Raw genomic sequence first — 23504 nt, forward strand, 5'->3', positions numbered from 1 at the left:
TTGAAGGAGCATACGGCTTACATCCTCTCACCATTTTCCCATTGTGTAGCTTTTCCTGACAAAAAAAATGAAGAAAATTCATGAAAGAGCTGATTGATTAATTCTTTTAACATACGTGCCTCTTCTAAATGCTAATTCATAAACTAGCCTTTTTACTTTTATAAATAACATACAAGATTTATGGTTTAAATGTAAATTTAGAAACTAAGAAAGTAAGAGTTAAAAACAATGGTATCTGTATGTATAAACTCTTATCTCCCATTTGATGGAAAAAGAGTTTACCCCCTTGGTCATGTATCAGAGCAGAAATAAACATTTTCTGTTGGATTTCTCTCCTGACTTTGAAAGTACATCATTCCAGTCTTGTGCAAGGTACTGGATAGTATCAAAAGTATCAATAAACCGTTCCTTGGGGGAGTGAGAGCTCTGAGGATGTCCTGGAAACAAAGGAAATCTTCTGGCTAACTTAAAATACACCACCACCACCTCACCCCCCAGGAGGTTTTTTTTTTTAATGAGGATTACTCATTTAATCTTCAAATGTCTACAATAGATCAGCAAAATCATCTTCTTGGAGGTCATACCTTGTCTACACTGCCTCTAAAGAGAGCTTAGATCTTAGAGCTGATCTGAGATACCTTTCTGATACATTCAAATGTCTGCTTTAGTGAAACATCCCACCCAAGCTGTTTGAGCCCTACAGAGAATGTATTTATCTGCAGAGTCTTCAGAACTTTTCATCCTAACATCAATACATACCGTGAGGAGAGTCCCAACAGTTAGGTAAAGAAAAGCCACAGGCTTATTTGTGTCTTACACACCTTAGGCAATGCTGTAGAAGTGGATGTTCTAGAGACAGGTAGAACCTAGCTGAAGGAGCACTGCACTCCAAGTGATCTCAGGGGCTTTTTAGAGACGTACCTTGAGATGTATTTGCCATCTCGTATGTTGATTAAGCATTTCACAGTTCATCATAGGGAGAGCAGATGTACCTGTCAGTGACTCTCTCTTGGATTTCAGCTGTTAAAGGGTGATAGATAAGGAGCACATGAATGTCAGAGGTAAACTGGTTTCCATGTAAGGTGGTGTTCATTCATTCTTAGGCCTGAACCTTCTGTGGACCTCACAGTTAAATCGTACAAGCAGTCATTCTTTCTTCTCACTGTGTACATGTGGTGGTGCCCTCTGTCTAGGAAAGAAGCTGCTGTCTTGTAAGTCAGGAATTTCAAATCAGAAGATCTTTGTTTTTCTTACTAAACTGGGTAGGCAGCACTAGTTCTTGCGAGTAGTACTTCTGGGGATCGCTGCTAAGTATGTGCAAAGTGGTTGGAGGGCCAAGACCAGGCAAATGTTGCAGGATTATGCTGATCAAACCCAGTTAACAGGTTATTTAATTAAGCTGCAGGGTTAAGTGCATAAGAAAAACATCTACAGGCATTGCAATCAGGTTAGCACAGATTTATGCCAAACGTGCATCTGGTGTTTTCCTTTTGGAGGAGCAGGAGCCAGAGCTATGGAGGAATACTCCGCTATCCTGATTTAATGCTTTAGCATCTCCACTTTGCTGTTTAAATCTTGTCTCTCACAGCCATGTAAGTTTACCTATTGGATCTGTCGAATACTGGGTTTCCTTAACAGCATTGGTATTTTTAGTCAAAATCTTTCAAGGGTTGTGTAAAAAGGGTTAATTTTAAAAATTCTTCTCTGTTGTTTCAGTGGCTCTTAAATTTATTGCCAGAATCAACAAAACTGCTCTGATTCAAACATGTTTCATTATCTGTGAATATTAAACATTTTTGGCATATGGAGCAAGTACTCAGATAACATATTTACATAACTTATTTGTCTACTGTTGAAAGTCTGACCTTGTCTGGAATTTCTTGTGAGTACTCTTTTTTTCTCAGTGTGTGTGACATGTTAGATTAACCATGCCTATCAATTCATCTCTATTCACCTTCTATAGGGTGAATCACTATCTTGGAATCAGGACATACGTATACATTTTTTCCCTAATATTAGGGTGAGTGTGCTATGGTTAGCAACAAAGATAAACAAAAGTGGATCTGTTATTTATTATCCAATTTGCAAAGTTGAACCACTGATTAGACATGCATACATAAATAAAACAGTAAAAAAAACTAATAAGAAAGGAGAAATATGTAAAAACTATCTGGCAGCAATTTCAAGAAGTCTATGGCCAAACTGTCCTTTGGAGCCAGCATACCCCAGGGCTGATGAGGAAGGCATCCATTTCAGAGCTGAACAATGTTGACAATTTTGTGAAACAACTGACCTGTGTTCAGACCTTGAGCGCGTTTCCTGCAGCTAAAATTGCTGTTCCAAATATCTCGTATCTCGTGACGTTTTCCCTGAACTTGCCCCTGTGCTTTTTCCGGTTTTGGACCTGGATTTGGTTCCACCACACGCACTCATGGCTGGATTGCACCTTCACGCTTGCTTTGTGTCAGCTTAGCGCTGCTGGCTCCCAGGCTCTCGCTAATAACTGGTGATGATTTAGCTCAAGAGCGGAATCAGGCTTACTGGAAGAGCCTGGAAACTTTAAGTTTTAATGCCATACTGAATTCCTTTGCATTAGTGGGAGTCTAGTTGTCTATAAGGAATACGTGGAAGATACACATTTGTTCACCTGTTTATCTTGTAAAATGACAATCATTAAATATGGGATTAGCACTCGGCTTCTTATATGCAGCAACGAAGCAGGGAGATTGTACTTAATGTTTTGTTGGAAGCAACAGCTAGTTTTCTCATGTTTTATAGTCTCATTTTTCCAGGAGACTCCTATCATGCAGCTACTCAACCCTATGCCAGCTGCCAATCTCCACTTCCCTGTACTTGGTCCTCAGCTGACCTTTCCAGCCCCCTGTTTGGAATTTGTATTTCATTTCCCTCTCCCAGGTTGGCATCTTGTGCAGGATACGAGGCTCTGAAAAAAATGGAGGGTCTTACCTTTGATGTGTGTTAAACAGGTTGAGATTAAGTCTAGAAGGGGCCACGGGCTTTCAGTCCACCTGTGAAATTTGTGTTACAGGCAATATGGCCTGAATCCTTAAAATGTTTGCTAACAAACCCCAACAATTTCTTAAAGTCCCCAAAGTCTTGCTAGAAATTGCCATGTTCTGAGAGTAGCTACGGATGAGCAGAAATTATGTTAGGAGTACCCTGAAGTGGGGGACAGAGCTGATAGTAGAAAGGGAATGTGCTGAGTCAGGAGGTGTGTTACTTTTCCTAGAAACTCCACGTGCCCTAAACCCAGGGCTGACCTGGGTTAGAAATGCAAGAAGTGTTTCACTGGCAGCCTTGGGTTATGTTCTGTGTTCCCAGGGGAACGCGTGATGATAGTCCCCTTTGCACTGGTACCACCTTGTTGGAGTTCCAAGCTCAGCCCAAGTATCCTCATAAATCCCAACACGTGCAGGGAAAGCCATAAATCCCTACAAGTGCAGGGAAAGTCAGAGGCAATGGTCCCTGTATACATAATAAATCCAACATGCTATTCCCATACAGCCCTATTAAATATCCAGCAGTTTTTTAGGGTATAATGTGTGTGGAGTGTACGTGATATGTTTTACGTGCAACTGTTTCATTCTGAAATGGCCTCCTGCCACTTTTTCTTAAGGGTGGTGTAATCTGATGTGGTTAAAAATCATTGCTACTTCATGGCTTTGCCCCTGCTCTGTAAGATGCTTCAAATATTGCGTCCACTAAAGTCATCCTGTGGGAATTTCTTCCTTGTTGCAGATACAGCATTTTTAAAGCATGAAGTAATGCACATGCTTTCTCCAGTGGTTACGTCTTGTCTCTGAGAAGCTCAGTGATTTGTGCTGACAACAAAAAAATGACAGAATAACCCATTGTATAGGATGTCCTATTTAAACGTCATCTCTCAAGCATGTTTATGGGCTCTTTAAGGGGACAGCAACTTCCAGTAAATTAACAAAGCTAGAGACTAACTCGTCTCTGAACACGTGGCCATTTATGGGTAGTTTTTTTTCTTTGTAAAAATAAGATTATTTTTTTCTTAATTTGAAAGGTTTTCCAGGAGTTGAAGGCTAGAATCAGTAGTTAGTAATATTTAGTTCTATGTTACAAAAATTTTATGCTGTTACCCTGAAACAACTCATTATATTGTGGGAGTCTAGACTATATAGAATTACAGAATCATAGAATAGTTTGGGTTGAAAGGGACCTTTAAAAGTCATCTAGTCTACCCGCCCTGCAGTGAGCAGGGACATCTTCAACTAGATCAGGTTGCTCAGAGCCACATCCAACCTCACCTGGAATGTTGCCAGGGATGGGGCATCTACCACCTCTCTGGGCAACCTGTGCCAGTGTTTCACCATCCTCATGGTGAAAAATGTCTTCCTTCTATCTTGTCTAGATCTGCCCTCTTTTGGTTTAAAACCAATTTATGTGAGAGCATAGACTATTGTGCCTAGCGAAGAAGAAAAAGTAGAAAATAATTTAAGACCTTTGGAATTATTTTTATGCCAATTTCTCTTGCAATGTAAAGCTGTTCAATGAAACCTGCTAGATCAGATTTAAAAAAATAAAAAATAATATATATATATATATGCCACTTCTAGTTTTGGAGGAATTTTGTATGGTCTAGACTGATTATAGCTTTTTTGTTCCAGAAAGGTTTGCTTATCGTAGAAATGTAATGATTCTAGTACATAACAAATCTAAATTCCAGGAGTCCTGCTTATATTTAATGTAATATCCACATTCATGGGTGAAAAAATTGAAAACTTGTTCTTAGCAAGCATGCATAATGTGTATTTTGCACACCTTTGGGGTCATCACCTTTTACAGAAGTTTTGTTGGGTGGAAGACCAAAGTGTGCCTTAGAGTGCTTCTTTACTAGCATCTTAGTTCAGTCCAGAAATAAGCTTTTAAAGCAAAATCCCCAGTCTTCCCCATGCAGGGAGCTGTGCAGAGTGCACAAACTGGATTCCTTTTGGGGCAAAAGAAACACAAAGGAGCACTCGAAGAGTGCACTTAACGCTCATTTTTAGCTGTAGCACATTAAGGCCACAGGACCAGACCCAGAGCAAACTAGGAAAGTATGTAGTATGGACATGAGGTGCTGAGGATGCCATGTAGTTAGCCTGGTTCACCTTTTTCTTTGGCCCACATTATAAGCTAATGTAGACTTTGTCTACTTCTGTCTGGGTACTGATTTTAGGTACAATTCTAGTACAGGAGATTTAACTGTACTGCCAGTGCACCAGACCGCAAATTATTTTATGAAGGACTTAAAACAGGTAAGTACCTTCTGGAAAACAAAATGAAACAAGCTTCAGCAGAGACAGCTCTGACACAACTCCTTGGAAGTCCCTCCCTGGGAGGCTGCAGGACTGCTCCTGCTTGGTACCGCAGGGTTTTTATTTCCCTAGTTGCAGTTTTTAACGTAGGATTTAAGAGAGCCTTCCTTCTGTCCCTGTTCCCCCTGCCCCAGTTTTGTTGTTGTTTGTTTGTTTTAGGAGTTGGAGGTTGATTTTTCTCTGTGGCTTCTGTATAGTCCTTATACTAAGCACAAAGCCAGCGCACATCTCTTTCCATATCCTCTGCACTGCTTCTGAAGAAAACTGCCTTCTGCTATTTCTGTAGGATGCTAAATCCCAGGTCCTGGGAAGATCACTTTGGGGGTAGTCCTTTTCTGTTTATAGGCTGCTGAGACCACATGGAAATTTCCAGAAAGCTCTAGTATGTCATGTACCCTGAAACTCCAAGAGTTTATCAAAGAGCCTGCCTACCTACTCCATTTCAAAGACTTGCACAGTTCTTGCATCTATAAATTGTAAGCATTTGCTCATGCAAAGCCCTTAAACTTTGCCAGAAATTTTCTTCTCTGTCTACCAGATTAGGAGGTTGGTCACAAGGATAAAAACAGGGGACTGGGGTAGCACCATGTTTGTACAAGGAGGAGGCTCATGCATGAGGCCAAATCCTGATTTATATTCAGAGATGCAGTTTAATTTCAGCATAATGCAGGCAAGAGCTTTGTGCTAAGATTTTATTTAGCAGGTCAATTTCCTAGAACCAGACTTTTCATTGAAAACAAAGTTTAATGAAAAGTTACCATAGTTTTGTCTGACTGGTTGAATGAACCTTCTCTTTATGCATGTGAAAATTGAGGAAAATAAGAGATGGTGTGAAATATAATAGTCTGACGGTCACCCTAATAAAACAAACAAACAAAAAACCCAAACCCAACTGTGACCAGTCCTTTGGAAAGGCTGGATTTCCTTCTACCTCAGCATGATGCACCCATTTCAAAGCTTTTGGTTACTTTTTCCCTAGTTCTGTGGCTCTGCTGTCTCTAAGAATGCTAAAAGAAACTGAGTGCTGCTCAGCTGCCTTGCATCCTTTCCTGCCTACTGGCTGTCAGCATATGCTGATTGATCACAGATACACAGATGAATGTGACCTAATTTCTGCCTGGTTGAATTCCTCCAAATACTGCAGGCCAAGTAGTACCGTCTGCCTACTCCTTCTAGGAAGTGGCATCTGCCTTTGGCTACTAAAACAGGCTGTAGGTGACCCTCTGGTCTGTTGCAGAGCAGCACAGGTGACAGCAGTGCTTGGTCCTTGCACATGTCCCTCCTAACATGGGCAGAGGCCCTGAATTTAATAGCTGCCTTGCGTAGGATTGCTGCATAGTTGGCAAAGAGGAAAGGGTATTTCCAAATTCAGACTTAGTCCTCTGGAGTTGCCTTCCTCTGTCTCAGGTAAAGGATGAGATGTAGCCAAGCTTCAGTTTAAGAAAAAGATAATCATTTAGAGAAGAAGGGACCAGATTTATGTTGCTTCATGTGGGATAATTCCTTTTAGTCTTATCAGATATTCCTGCTTTGGTTTGTTCTTACACAGTATTTGCACAGGATGTGAAGCAGGACTATTTGGAGAGTATGCCAAAAGCTGGGATAGTGCAGAAGCTCATATTGTCCTTTCTGTATCACTTGCATGAATCTGATGACATCTGTCCAAGTGTCTGGTAGTTCAAACTTTCAGGAAGAAAAAGCAAGTACTGAATAGATCTCGACTCTTGGCTGTTCTTGATTTAATATAAACCTTCTGGTTGGTCTGGATCTAATTCCCATATGAAAGTTCAAAGAAAATAAATGTCAGTGTGCTTTGTGAATCTTTTACCTACAATAAATAATGAAAACTCATTCCAGGTGATCTGGACAAATGGAGAACATCATAGCCTAATTTTCAGTTGATCCCAAGGAGACTGTGAACTGTGGGTAGCTACCTGTGTCTGTATCTGTTGGGAATGTAAGAACAGATTACGTACAGACAGGTTATAAATACATACTTCAAAGAACAGATTATGAAGAGCTTGTGGGCCAGTGAAGCAGAAAAGGTGTATCTTACCAAGAGACATAGACATCACTTGTCTGGAAAATAGCATTTAATATTTAGATAGACCTTTGTTTTTGTTTCTTTTTGGCAGTGCTTTGGCTAACTCAGCTATAAACTGTTTAATGCAGAATCAGAGTTGGAGCATGCAGTAATTTCATATGTATAACAACAATTTTTCTCTCTCTTTCAAGGATTTGCGATTTGAATAAGGTGCAAGTTTTCATCCTCTCAGAGTAGAGGATATGGGGAGGTCAACAGCGGTATGCGTATGAATTTTCCTTGCTGGTTTAATGGGAAAATCTCCCTCTCTCTCACTTTTACAGGTTTTAAGGATGGCGGCAGGAGGGATTTGCTGATACTTTGTTGTCATAGTTTGTATTAAGTTCCAATATATTTTCTTCAATGAATATCCATAAGCTGCAAAAATTGAGAAGGGTTTTCTAGTGCAAGGTTATCTTGACTGAAGATCATTTTATCAAAGTTTGGTACAATTCACTTGCTTCAAGCATCTCTCTTCTGGACAAGTGAATAAGCTAATGATACAAAAAGTTTACTTTTGTGCTTTTTATGCTGAAGGTAAAAGAACAGATTTAGTGTCTGGGATTGTGCATTTGCACAAAGATTTAATTTATCTCATTAGTTCTGATATAAACTGTGAAACAGCCAAGTTGTCCAAAGCACCAAATAATACAGCTAGGTAAAAGGTAATACACAAGGTAACACAATTGACTTAAAATGCTATGTGGTGGTTTATATCTTTTGCTGAGAATTTTCTCCTCTGTCTCCAGACAAGTAGAACACAGACACCTACATGTGAGATAAGTTAGATACCTTTGTATCCTATCCAGTCAAAAGATAGAAGCATTTCCAGAGCGTGGTTCATCTGGCTTACTTTAGATATTTTCTTTAGGATTATTTGACTCCTGAAATGTTTATTTCTCTCTTATCAGTGGGAGTCCAGACATCCAGCTCAGATGTAGGTGTGTTTTTTCAGACAGGCTAATCCCACCTTCTTGTGTCATTTATTTTAATTCAGAATAATAATTGTGATTATAATTGTGCTTTCAGGTTGGTCAAGACAAAGGAAGCTGTTCTTTTCACAGAAACCCCAGCCCCTGCATTGTTCCTCAAGAGAATGAAAATATTTTCCACACTATATTTGCTTTTTTCACAAAGTCTGGCAGAAAAGTATTGGTAAGAAAGTCTACCTGTGACAAACTTGAACATACTGTGTATCTTAGAAAAGATTTTGCATGGCTCAGCATGAAGAACGCAATCAGATAGTTCATTATAAAGCAACTGTTTGGTGCATGTAGATTAATCTACATTTTGTGTGTCCAAAGAAGGGCAACAAAGCTGGTGAGGGGTCTGGAGCACACGTCTTATGAGGAGCGGCTGAGGGAACTGGACTTGTTCAGTCTGGAGACGAGAAGGCTGAGGGGAGACCTCTTCAGTCTTTACAACTACCTGAAAGGGGGTTGTGGCGACAAGGGTGTTGGTCTCTTCTCCCAAGTAACTAGCGATAGGACGAGAGGAAATGGCCTCAAGTTGCGCCAGGGGAGCTTTAGATTGGATATTAGGAAAAATTTCTTCACCGAGAGGGTGGTCAGGCATTGGAACAGGCTGGCCAGGGAGGTGGTGGAGTCGCCATCTCTGGAAGTGTTCAAAAAATGTGTGGATGTGGCGCTTCAGGACATGATTTAGTGGGCATGGTGGTGTTGGGTTAATGGTTGGACTTGATTCTCTTGAAGGTCCTTTCCAACCTTAGTGATTATGTGTGATTCTGTGTGTGTAATGCTGGTGTTGTGCTGTGGGGATCTTTAGTGCTTTTAATTATCTGATTTTAAATGGATATAGGAAGTTCAGTGGGAAGGGAGTTACCTGACGTGGCAGCACGCGCTCAGTGACCAGAGCCCTTGCTCCCATATTTTGTCGAAAGCACATGGGGCGGTGGGGCCCCGCACCATGCTCGGTGCCTGCCCTGTGCAGAAGGCTGATGCGCCGCAGTGGCCCAGTCCCAGGCACTCGTGTCTCTGCAGCTCTGCCGAGGGCTGAATTTCACCTGCCTTGCTTTCATTCAGGTCTCTCTATCTGGCTGTCTTCAGGTCTTGAAAGTTGTTGCTATTTCAATGCCGGAGTGCTGTATTTTAGCAGTTTACTATGTATCTTAGTCAGCTGGCATGTTTGCTGTCACACAACTTGTCACTGAATTTTTTCCTCCTTTGCCTAACAGCTTTTTCCATATTTCCTGTAGGACTGTGAAAGACCAGGCAGGTCCTGCTTAATTATACGCTGCAACCTAAGCTCACTAGCAAAAGCAGAGTCCTGTGATATAAGTGTCTACACACTGCTGAATACTGAGATACTGAAGAAGGTATGTGCTTCCTTTGGGTTTGTCTTAAATACCAATTTAAGTATGCTCATGTGCATCAGTGGATGCAAGAGTTGCATTCCCTCTTCTTTTACTTGTGAGTTATAAAAAATCATGGTGTCAAAGAAAACAGATCTGTTTATCAACAGCGTCTATGGAGGTGTTAATCCTAATTCTTACCCATTAAGACAGAAATAAATTAAGTTCAGAAATTTATACATTGAGAATCAACAAATGAGGCCCCTAATTGTATGCATGGTGTTAAGGCTAGAGACTTCTGAAAGTTGAATTGATTTCTGAAAGTTTTAATTCTGAAAAATGAGAAGTAAAATAAGTGCATGTAAACTGTGACTGACTATCATTCCCTCCATGTAAACGGAGACGTGGCAGTTTTTTGTAATTTTTTACTTCAAATGATTATTATTCAGAGAAGATACATCACGACCATATTAATACTGAGCTTGACATTTGTGACAAGAAACAAATGGTTGCAAGTTAATTCCTGTCTTCTCTGAAGCCACTGAATGAGAGAGAAAATTTTTTAAATTTCTAGTAATTTACTGCGTTTTGCTCTGTTTTCCTATACTTACAAAAATGCTGACTATGTAATTGTGGCAAGATGCTGTAAGATTATGAGGATATAAAATAATCGGAGAAAACTGATAACATGAGCCTACTAAAATAAACCAGTCTTTGATAGCTGTTCAATTAAAAGCATTGGAGAGAGCCCTTATTAGAAATCAGTTCCTAAAGCTGTTGGTAGCCCTGAGCTTTTCTAGCTGAAACCAACCAGTCTGCTAATGTTTGTTCATATTTGAAAACAGGAAATGTAGGCAAGGCCAGAAGTTTCAGGTGGTTGTTACATGCTTATAGAAATGCTGAAATATGCAAGCAAGTAACTGAGTGCACACAAAATGTGCTTCTGGGAAATTCAGTCCTGGGAATAGCTGGAATTCATCCCGTCTGCTGGGTCCTTTCCAAAATGACCATTAGCAACGCTTTTTTAAAACACATACAGTTCTTACACGTGTCTTTGGGTCAGTATCACCAATACATGCCGCTTGCTACTTAGCAACTACCCTCCCCAAGGTGAACAGCATACAAATGACTAACCTATCAGTTGAAATGGCAGCTTATTGGAATGTGCCTGTTAAAATGCACTGTGTAAAATAAAGGAGAAATATATATTAATAAGGGGAGATGTACATTGAATATTTAAGATATTTGCAGTGCACAGATTAAAATAATTAAGACACTCTCGCCTTGGGATATACTTAGGTTTATCTTAGGTTTTGTTTTTGTGGGGTTTTTTTCTGTTCACTTGCAAAACAAATAGGAAATTTTCTTTGGTTAATATTGAGCCTGTCTGTGTTGATTGGCAATGTTCGGTCTTTTGCCTTTGTGGTAAATGTGGAAAACATTAACAGGCCAAATACAAATGATGTCTTTAACGTCCAACATACCTGATGTTGTTTTAATCTCAGATAATGTTCTCGGTTTTGTCTGTCTGTTACGAGCATAATGTGTATTTTTTCAAAGCAGGGTTTTAACCAGGGTAGTACTTAACTCTCAATCCAACCTCCACTAAGCATTGTCTAGATGTGTTTATTACATTGGCAAATATTTTATGGGATTTTTTTGTCCTTTTTTTTGCCCCACAAATCCAATTCTTCCTCTTTTTACTTCTCAGGATAGTTCATCAGTCATCCAGTTCGTTACAAGGGCGAGGGTGCGGGTGGACCCTGACCTCAGAGTTGTGGAAGTACCCAATGGGAGCCCAGAAGAAAAACCAGTAAGTAAATAAACCTGAAGAGAAAGGTTTCCTGATCTCAATGGGATGGAGATCATTGAGACCTCTACACAAACTGGAATTTGTGGCTGGGCTTAGTCTGGGCCAGCCCATGAAAGTGCCCAGACTTTGGCTAGATGAGCAGTGCTGCAAACTGTGCTTCTGTGGTTTTGCTCTCTGTGATAACCATGCCATCACAGTGAATGATGTTATGTGGAGCAGGAAGATCTGTGTTGTACTAGCCAAAATTGTAATATCCTTGAGGTATTTGTGCCAAAATTAGGTTTAGCTTCCTGTTCTAGGGTTAACATCTGCTTTACTCTAATTCAGATTTTCCTTGAAACCCTAGCAGAGACTTGAAACCCCTGCAAAGTCTTTTGTGGCCTTATGTGCCAGTATGAAACATTCGGAAGTGTTAATGACGTTTTGGGACCTGTGCAAAAGGGTCTAAACTTTCAGAAATTCATTTAACTGTTCTATTGTGCTGACCTGGTGGAAATTAATGTATGACCTGATACTGCATTTTGTGTTGATCTATGGGAGGTTGGAATTGAAGTTCAAGATGAATACACTGTATAGTTTTGGCTGTAAGTAAAACTGTCCAGGGCCATGTTTACAATCTACTAGAGAAGGAGGAGGTGATGGCTTTGGTTTCCTGCTACCAAGTCGCCTGGTACTTACACATGAAAATTGAACAGGACCACACCCAAATTCAGCTTTCTTTTTGCCTGGTGAAATTTTAAAGTTTCATTTCTTGTTTCTCTCTCACATGAGGATCAGAGGTAATCTGGACTACTTTCCATTTCTCCTCTTGCTGTGTATTTTTGGAACATGATCTAGCTCCCCTCTCTCAGTTATCCTTTTATCCCCAGTGATTGTTATCACCACCAGCTCATGCGACCATTCTCTCATTGACTCCATTTCATTGAGTACTGTTGAGGTTTGAGGGTGAAAGCATTGAGTTTAACACACTTTTGGAAGACACTGACATTCTAAATTAAAGCACTAGTCTCAGAGATACTGGATTTAAAACCCCACAGGCAAAGGAAGAATTGAACCTGTGTCTACTTACTACCTTCGGTCTGTAGGACACCACCACAGTGACCATCTTCTCCACCATCATGTCTGCAACCCTAGACTTAACTTTCTATTTTACTAAACCTGTCAGAAAAAGAAATTCTTATATATGACAGGCCCCCATTTTTTGCCTTCTGTTTTATTTTCTTTGTCAGGTTTCTGGACCATTCCAAAGAGCATTAAAAAATAGGCTTGTCAGCTGAAACGAAAAACATAGCTAGCCTTCCCTGGGAATGTGCCTTGTAAGTGACCTGCAACCCTGACTGTTAATACATTGCTTGCTCTCTCTTTAGTTCTGCAGCTTGCACAGAGCAAATCTTGCAATTTTATGGCAAAATTTCATTAATGACTGAAATAACACCTGACTGTGATACCTATGCCCCAACAGAAATGGAAGAAGCCAGGATCTCTCTGCCAAATATTTTGATCTGTAAAAGGCTTTACAGTCTCTCAGAATGATAGGCACAATATAAAATGTGTGGCTTTACTATTATTTAATGTTAAAAATTTAGAAATGCTTTTATCTAGGAATGCAAGCTCTGCTGTATTTCATTGTTATCTAATGCTTGGAGGAAAAACCAAAACAAAAAACCCACACCATTGTCCTTTCCTGTTCCCGGAAAGCCTTTCATCAAGCCTTGAGTTGCAACAATTATAAAGTGCACTGTGTGTGCTGGGAAGCTATATTAATCTTCAAACAAGACCTTGCTCCTAGTTCCTGGGAAGCTCTAGCTGTAAAGGAGCACGCTTGACATGTTGTAGCCGTGTAGCTTCAATTTGTAATTTCAAGTCTTTTCTAATGTGAGTGCCATTTGCTCTCTCCTTTATGCTATTTCCATATGTCTGTTGGCTTCACCATTGCTGTATGTTTTGCATAGGGTCATGTTCAGGGAAAAATTTAAGACATGTGGTTTGGCTCAAGGTATTAATTTCTCCCCCCACTCCTTGTGGAATGCAGAAGGGAATAGTACTTGTTGCAAGCCACAGCTATTCAGCTGGAAGTAGAGACAAGAGAGATAAGATGTTTTTGTTCATACTCCTCCCTTCCTTTTTAAAGCCCATCCTGTATTCTTTTCATTGACCATGGACTGCTGTACCGTATCCGTTTGGATAGCAGCTCCTTCTGAACAGTAGCGCATGGACTTCCTTTGAGTCTATTTATGAAAGTGTTCCCTAACAATGAAAAACATTTTCTTAGACACTTTATCATGGTAAATTTGAAGAGGCCTTTTTGCTTTCTACAGCTAAATGTAGACTTATTAGCCCATTTAAATGGTTCTGTAGAACCAGGTGCCCTTACTTCATTTTTACAATATATTGTACAGTATCAGAGTGCAAACTACCTGTAAAGAAGGCAAAAGGAAAAGGAAGACTGATACTTGTGATGCTACTGTAAGAAGTACCAGTGGTGACAGGACCACCCATATAAGTGTCAGCTTTGTCAGAAACTCTAGTAGACTATTTGTAAGGGAGATGCAAAAGCTTATGTAAATATCTGTAAGTTGGGAAGCAGGCTATCTTTGAAATGAACCCATTTTTAAAAAAGATGCATTTATGCAATTTTCAGAGATAATTTCTCTGCATTTGGGTATGGTTTTATGTGATTTGGAATGATATATTTTCTGTCACCATTTACAATAGGCTGTTTGAACTCTTACATTGGACAAATCACATGAAGAAGGTGAGCAGAGTTTGGATTTGGCTCTGTGATGACAGTTGTATTAATATGAGTATATATTGGCTGAAACCGATGGCGTGGTATTTTCAGGAGGCATGCTTTCTTTTCTTGAGCATATGGCTTTCCATGAAGGTTTGGCTCCCTTATGCTCTGCATGTGAGGCAAAACCAACAATAAGCTCCCTGAGACCACAGCGGTCGAATACCAGATCCAAGGATTTGCATCCTTTGCTCGCTGCTTATGCATAGAAGAAGGAGTGCTTTTATGGAGCAAAAGGACTTCCCTCTGTAAGTGCCAGTGTGGTGGGAAGAATAGGCTGGATTTCACTATGTCAAAACCAGCCGAATGCCTCTGAGTCTCCCTGTCTTGAAAGTGAGGGAATGCAAAGCTGAATAGATGAAAGGGGAACCCCAGATAAAATGCACGCAGCTCCTGCAACAAAGTGCTCTGTCTCGTGCTGTCAGCTCAGCACAGGTATGCTTCATCAAGCCTTCGAATCTTTCTGTCCTCCTGGGTAGAGTTCACTGTTCTCTCATTTTCAGGCCAGTCACCTCAGGTTTAATTCAACACAGGCAAGTGGTTGGCTCGGGATTTTGGTATGTTTATGTTTGCGATAATAAATATATTTCAGGGAAAACAACAACAAAAAAGAAAAACTTAAAAAATTAAGATGTTTTTGAGATTTTGATCCGTATTTATATGCAGAGCGTTTTAAATGCATATTCATGTGTCTAAGCTTTAGCTGTCTGCCTGTGGTGCAGAAGACTCCTGACTTTGGCTGGTTCTCCATGTCTGCATTAGAAGGAGCACCCTGCGGTACTAGGCAGTGCTCATGATGTCCCAACCTGTTTCTTAATGCACATGGGAATACCTCTTCCACTCAGCCACACCCCCTTCCCTCGTCTTTTAGAAACACAGCATTTTAAGGTGCCTGTTCTCTCCAGCTTACCTTTGAGATGGGCACACCATCCTAGCCTGGCTGGAGCCAGATGTGTGGTTCCTCCAGTGGCTTTGCAGCCCCCTTTCCAGTGGGTTATTTGCTGCCTTATTGTTTTCACCTTGTTTTGTTTTTCATTTCATTGTTTTACCTTTCCGTCTGTTACTGTAACAAACACTTTATAGATTTTCTTGTCTTTACGGTGCAGTCTGGCAGGTAGAAACACACACTTGGATAAAGGAACAGAACAATATACAATGGCAATAAATACCGTTACTTTCCCATGGATAGAGACAAGCAGGTAGCAAGGATACCTCAGGTTTGCATTTTTCAAGAACATCCAAGGTTTTTCTTAGTAGATGTAAATAAATAAATATATTTTAAAAGATGCATATACATGTATGTATAGAAGTATAGGAGAATGGTGTCTGTACTGCAAGTCCCCCCAAGTATAACAACACTTGAATGGACAAGTCAGCCAGCAGTGCAGTGTGGTTTGAAACACCAGAGATATTCTGATGGTGTTTTTATATATATATATATATAAAAAAATACAGAAATAAACCAGCATTTTTTGATAAGCCCATGCCTTCCATGGTGTTGTGGTTCAAGATACAAGTGCATAAGCCTCCCGGGCTTCCCCACTTTCAGATCCCTCAAGTACAGCATGAAATGCAAAAGATAAATATGAAACTAAAACTCCTCATACATCGTCAAGACAACAGTGTTTTTCATGGCCTTTCCCTTGCGTTTCGTCAGAGTCTGAAAACAAGCCTATAATCTGCTCCATATTTTCTGACGGTTGCATGTGCTTTCTTGGAACCAGTTGGCTGCTGCCTGCCGCTGCCCTCTCTGAGATGCTTTCCCACACACTCCCCCCTTATCTTCTGCATCAGTCGCTCTTATCAATCCTGTCTTCTCTGGCAGTTGGGGCTGTGGGAAGTGTGCTAGGCTGGTGACTCTTGTGCTCCCCAACGTGTTGACTGCCCTATCGGGGCTGTGCTGCTGGGGTGGACAGGACAAAGAGTTCAAGGTTCACTCAAGATTGGGTTTCAGGAAGTGCACGATGGCCAGTGGGTCAAGCGGCAGGCGGTGGCCTGGCTCACTTCTCTTTAGTAACGTCACCCTCTGCCTCCAACCTCCCCACCAGGATGACTTGCTTCCCTGGTCTCCCACAACTTACTGTACTGGCTTCTTGCTGACACTGCTGATGTGTGATGTACACTGACTGTCTGCTCAGTCTGATTTGACTGGGGTTTGGCTTGGTTTTTTTGTTGTTGCTTGCTTCTTCACCAAAACTCATTGCACTGACAGTGTATTAATGCAGGCAGATTTTGAGGGCTTGAGAGGGATAAAGACATTAAGATGTGCAACATCCCCGCTCCTCTCCAAACCACAAAGCCATGAACGGTGCTTTTTTTATGCTTGTATGTTGATTCCAGACTGCCAGAAGAAACTGGACAGATAAGAAGCTGTTGTTTCTCTCTATCCTTATAGTTTGAGCTGTGACTGCAAAAGCTACAGCCAAGCTACTCTAGCCAGTGTGCTTCAAACCTGAAATGTGGGACTCTTGCTGTAGAGATGATGTATGATTCGACCTCTGCAGCTATTCCTGGCTCTGTCTTTTGGCAGCATGAAGGACATACAGGTCTATTGTGCTGGAGGTTGTGTTATGTTAACATTTACTCTCCGAGTAGTGGAGAGAAGGTGCCACCTCATTTTGCGTCCAGGGACTGTTTGAAAAGTCTCTTCACTAAAGTTGGCAAAACTAGAGTCAGAAAGGAAAATAGCGTTCATGCCTTATTATCTAAGAAATAGTCATCTGACTTGTGTCCGCAAGATGGATGCTAACCATACCCTCTGTGAGAAATGGACTGCCACAGCAGATCATCTTTCCAAGCTGGCTCAGAAATATGAGGAAGGCACAAGATTTGTCTTTGATCTCTCTGTCCGGTATTTCCCTTACACTAGTCTTGGCTTTGAGGGAAACTCTGCTGCTTAGGAAACTTTCTCTGTTCAGCAAAATGTCTTTAAAAGTCTGACAAAGACTTTGTGCTAATGTTTGAAACGCTAAAATTATTCTTCATTTTGAGTAAAGAACTGATCCATGTTCGAGAGCTATTTTGAGCATTGTGATACTAGTTATGGGAATATGTTTGGATAATGCTATCTATGTATAGCTTCATTCCTGTCCATTTGTTATGTTTTCATGTCTCGTTGTCATCAAATGCCTGATAATATCTCATCAATAGGAAAAACAGTGTGTGTAAATCATCTGTGTTCAAATTCCTCCTCCAGAAAAGCTGTGGTCTTAATCAGCGTTAGCCTATAAAACTGAGACGAAGGATCTTTTAAGTACTGCTTTATGGGAACACCATGACAAAATATAGCCCTACTCACCTGCTTTCATCTGTGTCTGTACTTTTTGTGGGTGTTTGCTGAGGTTGCATATGCTTATGGAAACAGAGAAATGTTCATTGGTGGGATGCTGGGAGGCTGTCCTGTCCCATTTCCCACTCGAAGCCCGTTGCCCACCCTTGCTCAGGATCCCCATGACTTTGTCTGAGGCTTGGAAATCTGCAAGGGTGGAGATCCCAGAGCCTTTTTGGCCCCCGTTCCAGTGCTGACATCAAGTCTCTGTTGAAGCCTTTTCCTGAATGCCCACCTTCAACACCCATAGGGGTTGTATGGTATCGCGTTTCCTTTGCTGTCATAAACGACGCTGTTTGAACAGTGTCATCAGTGAGTGGAGGTATTTCATGGGTCTTCCACAGGCCTCTTAATGATGAGTATCTTGGGGTTGCATAATTGTATCTGACTCTAACTCCTGGATTTTCACCCATTTCTAACTACCTTTTTTTTTTTTTTTGTTCTGTGTAGAAGATTGATTTAACAATTCATATCTATACAGGGTTTTAACATTTTTAAACAAAGATGATGAAAGTGGTTTGTGAAGGAGGGAGAAAAACTCACTATTTTGCCTTCCAAAACAAACCAAAACAAAGCCAGACAAAGCAAACGTACTACCTTTAAAAAAAGTCCTGCTGCCTCTCTACATTTGCTGGATATTAAATTGCAAAATTTAGCACAGAAATAGCCCTCACTGAAGAGGACTGGTTTTGAGTTTTCCACTGAGGAACTGGTTTTGATTGAAATAAGATACTGGAAATTCACATAGTGTATATAAGTGGTATAATTTGGTCCCATTTTCTTCTTAAAGCAGACGATTAAGGAAAGCTCTTTGTAGGATGTATTTCCCTGCCATACATGCTATACAAACAGAGAGAAGAGAACAGCAGGGGACTGCTTTCTGCATTCCCAGAAGAACCCATGACTGCATGTGCCCTTCTCTCTTTCAAACAATGTGTCTTGTGAAGCACAGCAGGGACAGCTCGTATTCAATAGGGTTATATGCAAGTTGTCCCATTTTTTGTGGAAAAAATGCTCAGCATACACAAGTGTTTCATGTGAAGCATCGGGGTGTTTGGCAGGGCCGGGACATGACGAGTAAGACAAACCACGCATAATGTCATGGCAATCCCTGCCAATCCAAGGGATGGAGTTTTTCAAACCTTTATGCACCTTTGGTGGCCCAGCACCAGAACAAGCTCAGTGTCTGGGTCGGGGGGGGGGGGGGGCGGGGGCCCAGGGGTTGGGGGGGGGGGGGGGGTTGGCAGGCTAAGAGTTATTTTGGAGTGGAAGCTGATATCCTTTGGATCCAACACATGGCTACTCAAATTCCACTTGAAAGCTTTAAATCCCTTGCGAAAAATAGATGGAAAGCACGAAATTAAGGACACATTCCATATTTGTTTGACAGATGAAATATGATCAGTGAGGCCACCATGCAATGTGTTTAATAAGATGAGGACGAGAGAAAACGATACAACTTCCAATCATAAAAAGATCTTTTTCTAATTGCTTTGTAGGTGGTCTTTGAGGCTTTGCACAATCTGGAGCCTCGTGGGTATGTTGTCGGATGGATCATTGCCATCAGTTTGCTGGTGGGAATTCTCATCTTCCTGTTGCTGGCTGTGCTCTTATGGAAGGTAAGGTAGCAGATGCAACATAAACACCAAGGCTAGTCGCAGGAAGAAAAGTTTAAATTTATCCTTGCATTTAATATCCATTTGCTTTAGGAACTAAATAGTTGTCCGCTCCATTACAGAAGCCATTGGTCAGCAAAAATGTTTTCATATCTAGGCTTTTGTGAGGGACAGGGAGAGATTCATAATGTAGAGAAGTAGAAAAGTGGATTTTTTTGGGGGGCTTGGTTACTAAAAGTTGAAACGTCTGATACCATTTCAGGACAAAGGAGAATCCCTCTTAGAAACTTGCTGTTATCTCACACTGAGATACTTGGTACATCTCCATGGTTTTCTGATGACTGAGGCTCACTGATTTCAACAGGGTTTCCTGAAAATCAGGTCCACTTTGCTTGACCAGTTAAAAGATCTTGGGTGCATGCCTAGCAAAAGCCAATCGGTAGCTACTGTTTTCAAGAGGTAAAGGCCTGAGGGAGAGCAGTATTCAGGAATAAATTCTTCAGATCCCTCAGAGAAAGAGTTCCAGATGAGTACGATGCATTACCAGAGCAAGAAGCACTGGGACCTGTTAAAAGCCAGCGTTCACACCATCTCGGATAAGATAACAATTCTTGTACCCAGGCACTGTTACATGGTAAAAGCTGGGCTGATGCTGACACTTAGCAGCAGCCATCTGGTGTGGTAAGTATGAAGGGTAAGGAGCTTCAAGTGTTTTCATTCCTCAGTTCCCTGTTACCAATCCATAAATTTAATAGGCCACGGTCAAGGTCAGGGACTGTCTTTGAAAGAAGTAAATCTCAAATGCACACATGGGAACAAGTCCAACCTTATTTTGCTTCCCGTGGCGGAGGTCCAGCAGCCTGATTCGCACTGTTTAGCAGCATGTGCGCTGCAGGCTCTGCTCGCCGGCTGTGCCGGGACTGGAGGTTGCAGCCCCAATGTGCAAAAGGACATATCGCTGCGGGTCGCGAGGCTGTAAAATGGATTTACAAACCTGGGCCAAAAACTGGCCATGCAGTTCTTATTATACAGATGTGCATATAGCTGTGTTATAGATTATACATCTACTTCATATATTATATAAATTTTTATGGGTTATAGATTTAAAGTATTTTTATAGTCAGTTTTGAAGATTTTTAAGCATATAATGGCCAGGTCAAAATTGAGCGTGCTTTCCACTTGGAAAACAATGTTTGACCACAGTCTCGAATGTCTCGTAAGTTCTGTTTTTCTGGCACGTGGGAAATGCTTTTGCTTTCTGTGGCAGAAAGAGTGAAAAAAGAAAGAAAAGAAAAAAAGTCTGTACAATTAAGATGGCAGAATAACCATGAGACTGGAAAAATGTGAGATTGGAAGAGGCCCAGGGTTTATGTCCCAATGACACATAGTTTTGAAAACGGAGTTACTGCTGCTGATACCTATATGACTGATTTCATATGGCTTGTTTCCTGAAGGCAAAAAGGCACTAGATGAACTGTTTGAAAATGTGCAAGATAAGAGGAATAGCACCTTTCACTGTGAGTCTCCATGAGAATCTGACACAAGTTCAGTTCTTGGTCTCTACTAGAATTAATACAGTCCTTTGCTTCCTGGCTTAATCTTGAGACTTGATCTCTTTTAAGTTTTATAGGGATCATTCAAGCACAGATGAAGAAGCTGCCATCTTGTTGCATGAAAGCCTTGAGGGAAATTCCAGGTGACAGCAACAAATAATTATAATTAATGCCAGGCTTATATAGCCCTTTCTGCATGCAGATTTTAAAGTGCTGAGATACAGCAAGGTGAGATGTCTTGCCCAGAGTCCTGTGGCAGAGATGGCAGTAAAAGCCAGGCTTCGTCAGCTGTACTCCAATGCTTTATCCACAGAGTTGCATGACTACTAAAGGAACTAATAACTTAAGGTTTTGTTTTAGAGAAAAGTGATTAAAAGTGTGTAGCTGCTAGTATCAGCCAGTATTTTCATTTAAGTCTTAGTTTGGAACATAAATATACATAAGTAATACTTTATACTCACTAGTTGCTATATTTATTAAAGTTACTGGCAATATTAAAGCTGTCTGAGATAAAACTGACATGGGAAAGTTGCAGTCCCACAGAGGAATCTTAATTGTCTGATTGTAAATATTTGTTAGACAAAATTGGCCAAGTATATCCTACAGTCATTCCCAAATTTTGTGTGTGAAGAAGTCAAAAAAAACCCCTTCCATTAGAAGTGTTCTAGTCTTCAACTGTGGGTTGAAAAACCAGATTTGAATTAGATGGCGTTTTGGGCATCTTAGAACCACTGGTGAGAACTAGAAATGAACCAAGTTTTAGGACTCGAGTATAAACTAAATTACATTTTTATTAAGAAATTAATTAGAGTTAAACTGTGGTCCTGGAAGGCAGCTGTTTACACAAAACAGAGCAGGAGCTGGAGCAAACTAATTACAAGGGAACTGAGCACTGGCAGCAGTGCAGGGCTTGCTGGCAGCGACCGTGTCTCAGCCCTGGGTGGAAGGTACACTCTCAGTGTGTGCATGACTGCGTCGCGAGTGGTGCGACACAACGGACAAACCCTTGAACGCGCTGGTATTTTGCAGACAGAATACGCAACTCCTTAAAGTTGCGGAAAAATATCAAAATACACGTATTTCACATTACACACTGGTAGAATTAATGGCTTTAGCAGGAGTGAAATCTCAGGGACATCCAGCTCAAAATCATATTTTAGATCAGATAAGTTTACTTATCTGATCTTGTGCATACAACAAGATGAGGACGGCAATTATTTCATTATTTGTAGATCTAAAATTGCACAGGTTAGGGGGTCCGTGTCAATGAAAGTGATGGTAAATGCCTGGTTGTTTCACTTCAAATAAAAGCTTGTTTATTCACATGCAAGGCCACATCACAAGATTTTTAGCGTGAGCTTGATCAGTTTTTGCTTCTTTGTTTATTTTAGTGTTCCATGTAGACACCGTGTTTCCTCTGGTTTAAGTGCATACAGGTTCAGAGGGGGTGAGCAGCTTTTCCCTGACTTCCACGAGATGCTGTGTGTAAGGCAGACCGGCAAGAGTTGCCGCATTTTTGCCTATTTTGTTGGCTAGCCCAGTTTTACCCTGACTCTTGTGGCTATTCATATCTTCATCCACTCTGGGTGCCTTTGTGCAGGTATCCGTGGGGACATGCTCCCACTCTTGCCGGTTCCTCTGTAGCGTAGCTTGCTCTCCCCACTCGCACTTTGCCTGTGGTCTCCCATGTGCAAGAGGAGCAGGAGGGGCTCTCGTGCTATTGCCCACAGCAATACATCTTGCTTTTTACTGCGGAGATTGCCCTGCACCTCTTTGGTGGCCTCCAGATGCTTATGGAGAGTGGAGCAGGAGAAGAGGTCGCTTTGCTTCAGGCCAACTACCCACATGCTAGATGAGCCTGTGGTTTCACAAGCACTGGCAACAGTTCAGGAGGGAAAGGCGGTCATGTCTGGATTATTTTGGGGAGTGCTGTCCCACACATGCTTCCCTCAGCTGTCAGGACTGCAGCCATGCGTGGGGACAAGGTCTCCTTCAGGCATGGTGGGTTTATGCACGCATAAACCAGGGGAGAATTGGCATGTGCCGTGCAAATGAAAAGCTGAAGCATAATATATTGTAACACAATAAGTTATTAATAACAGCAGTATTTTAAAATGCTATGGGTTGAAGTTTCTACATTTGAACTGGCTTGAGTTGTGGAGTGAGTTTTTCAATCTGTATCATTTTAGACAAAGTACACAGAAATAAAAAAAATGGTTTGCACCCAGAGGATATCAAAGAAGGGACGTGTCAGCAAATACCAGACTGGACGTCTGGGCAGCTGAGTGATCTGTGGATCCAGTTGTCAAAGTGATTTGCAAAACAAAGATTTTGTATTCATTGCAGTAACGTTATTTTCTTTCTTTGTGGTGTGTTTAACACAGGAGCTGGACTTCTATTTAAACTTACTTATCTAGACATTAAGCTTCTTTCTGAACTGAGCTTGTCCCTGTGGTATCCAAGATCTGACTTGTACAAAATGAGTTTCTAGCACGGTTTTATAGCTTTTGGTTTCCTGGGACAAAGATTGATCTCTGGGTGTCCCTTAGGTAATAAGAACTCTTCTGCTCCAAACTCTTTTTTTGACAGGATTGCAGAGAGAAGGACAAGCAGAATAGCACCCACATATGTTGGGTTTTGATTAGCCAGAGAGGTCCTGCTCTT

The 23504-nt window shown here is 41.1% G+C and overlaps 1 protein-coding gene across 1 annotated transcript in view; it reads left to right on the forward strand.

The window, feature by feature from the left end:
• Window positions 1–23504, forward strand: part of LOC104624364 (integrin alpha-9-like) — a gene marked incomplete at its 5' end in the record, with an annotated part of 96781 nt that overhangs the window by 61274 nt on the left and 12003 nt on the right. The window contains 4 exons of the mRNA XM_010291714.1: window positions 8458–8583; window positions 9644–9763; window positions 11451–11552; window positions 19171–19290. Of these exons, the coding sequence (XP_010290016.1) occupies window positions 8458–8583; window positions 9644–9763; window positions 11451–11552; window positions 19171–19290 (468 nt within the window). The remainder of the gene's footprint in view (window positions 1–8457; window positions 8584–9643; window positions 9764–11450; window positions 11553–19170; window positions 19291–23504) is intronic.

Source organism: Phaethon lepturus, unplaced genomic scaffold, assembly GCF_000687285.1.
Source record: "Phaethon lepturus isolate BGI_N335 unplaced genomic scaffold, ASM68728v1 scaffold10997, whole genome shotgun sequence".
NCBI lineage: Eukaryota > Metazoa > Chordata > Aves > Phaethontiformes > Phaethontidae > Phaethon > Phaethon lepturus.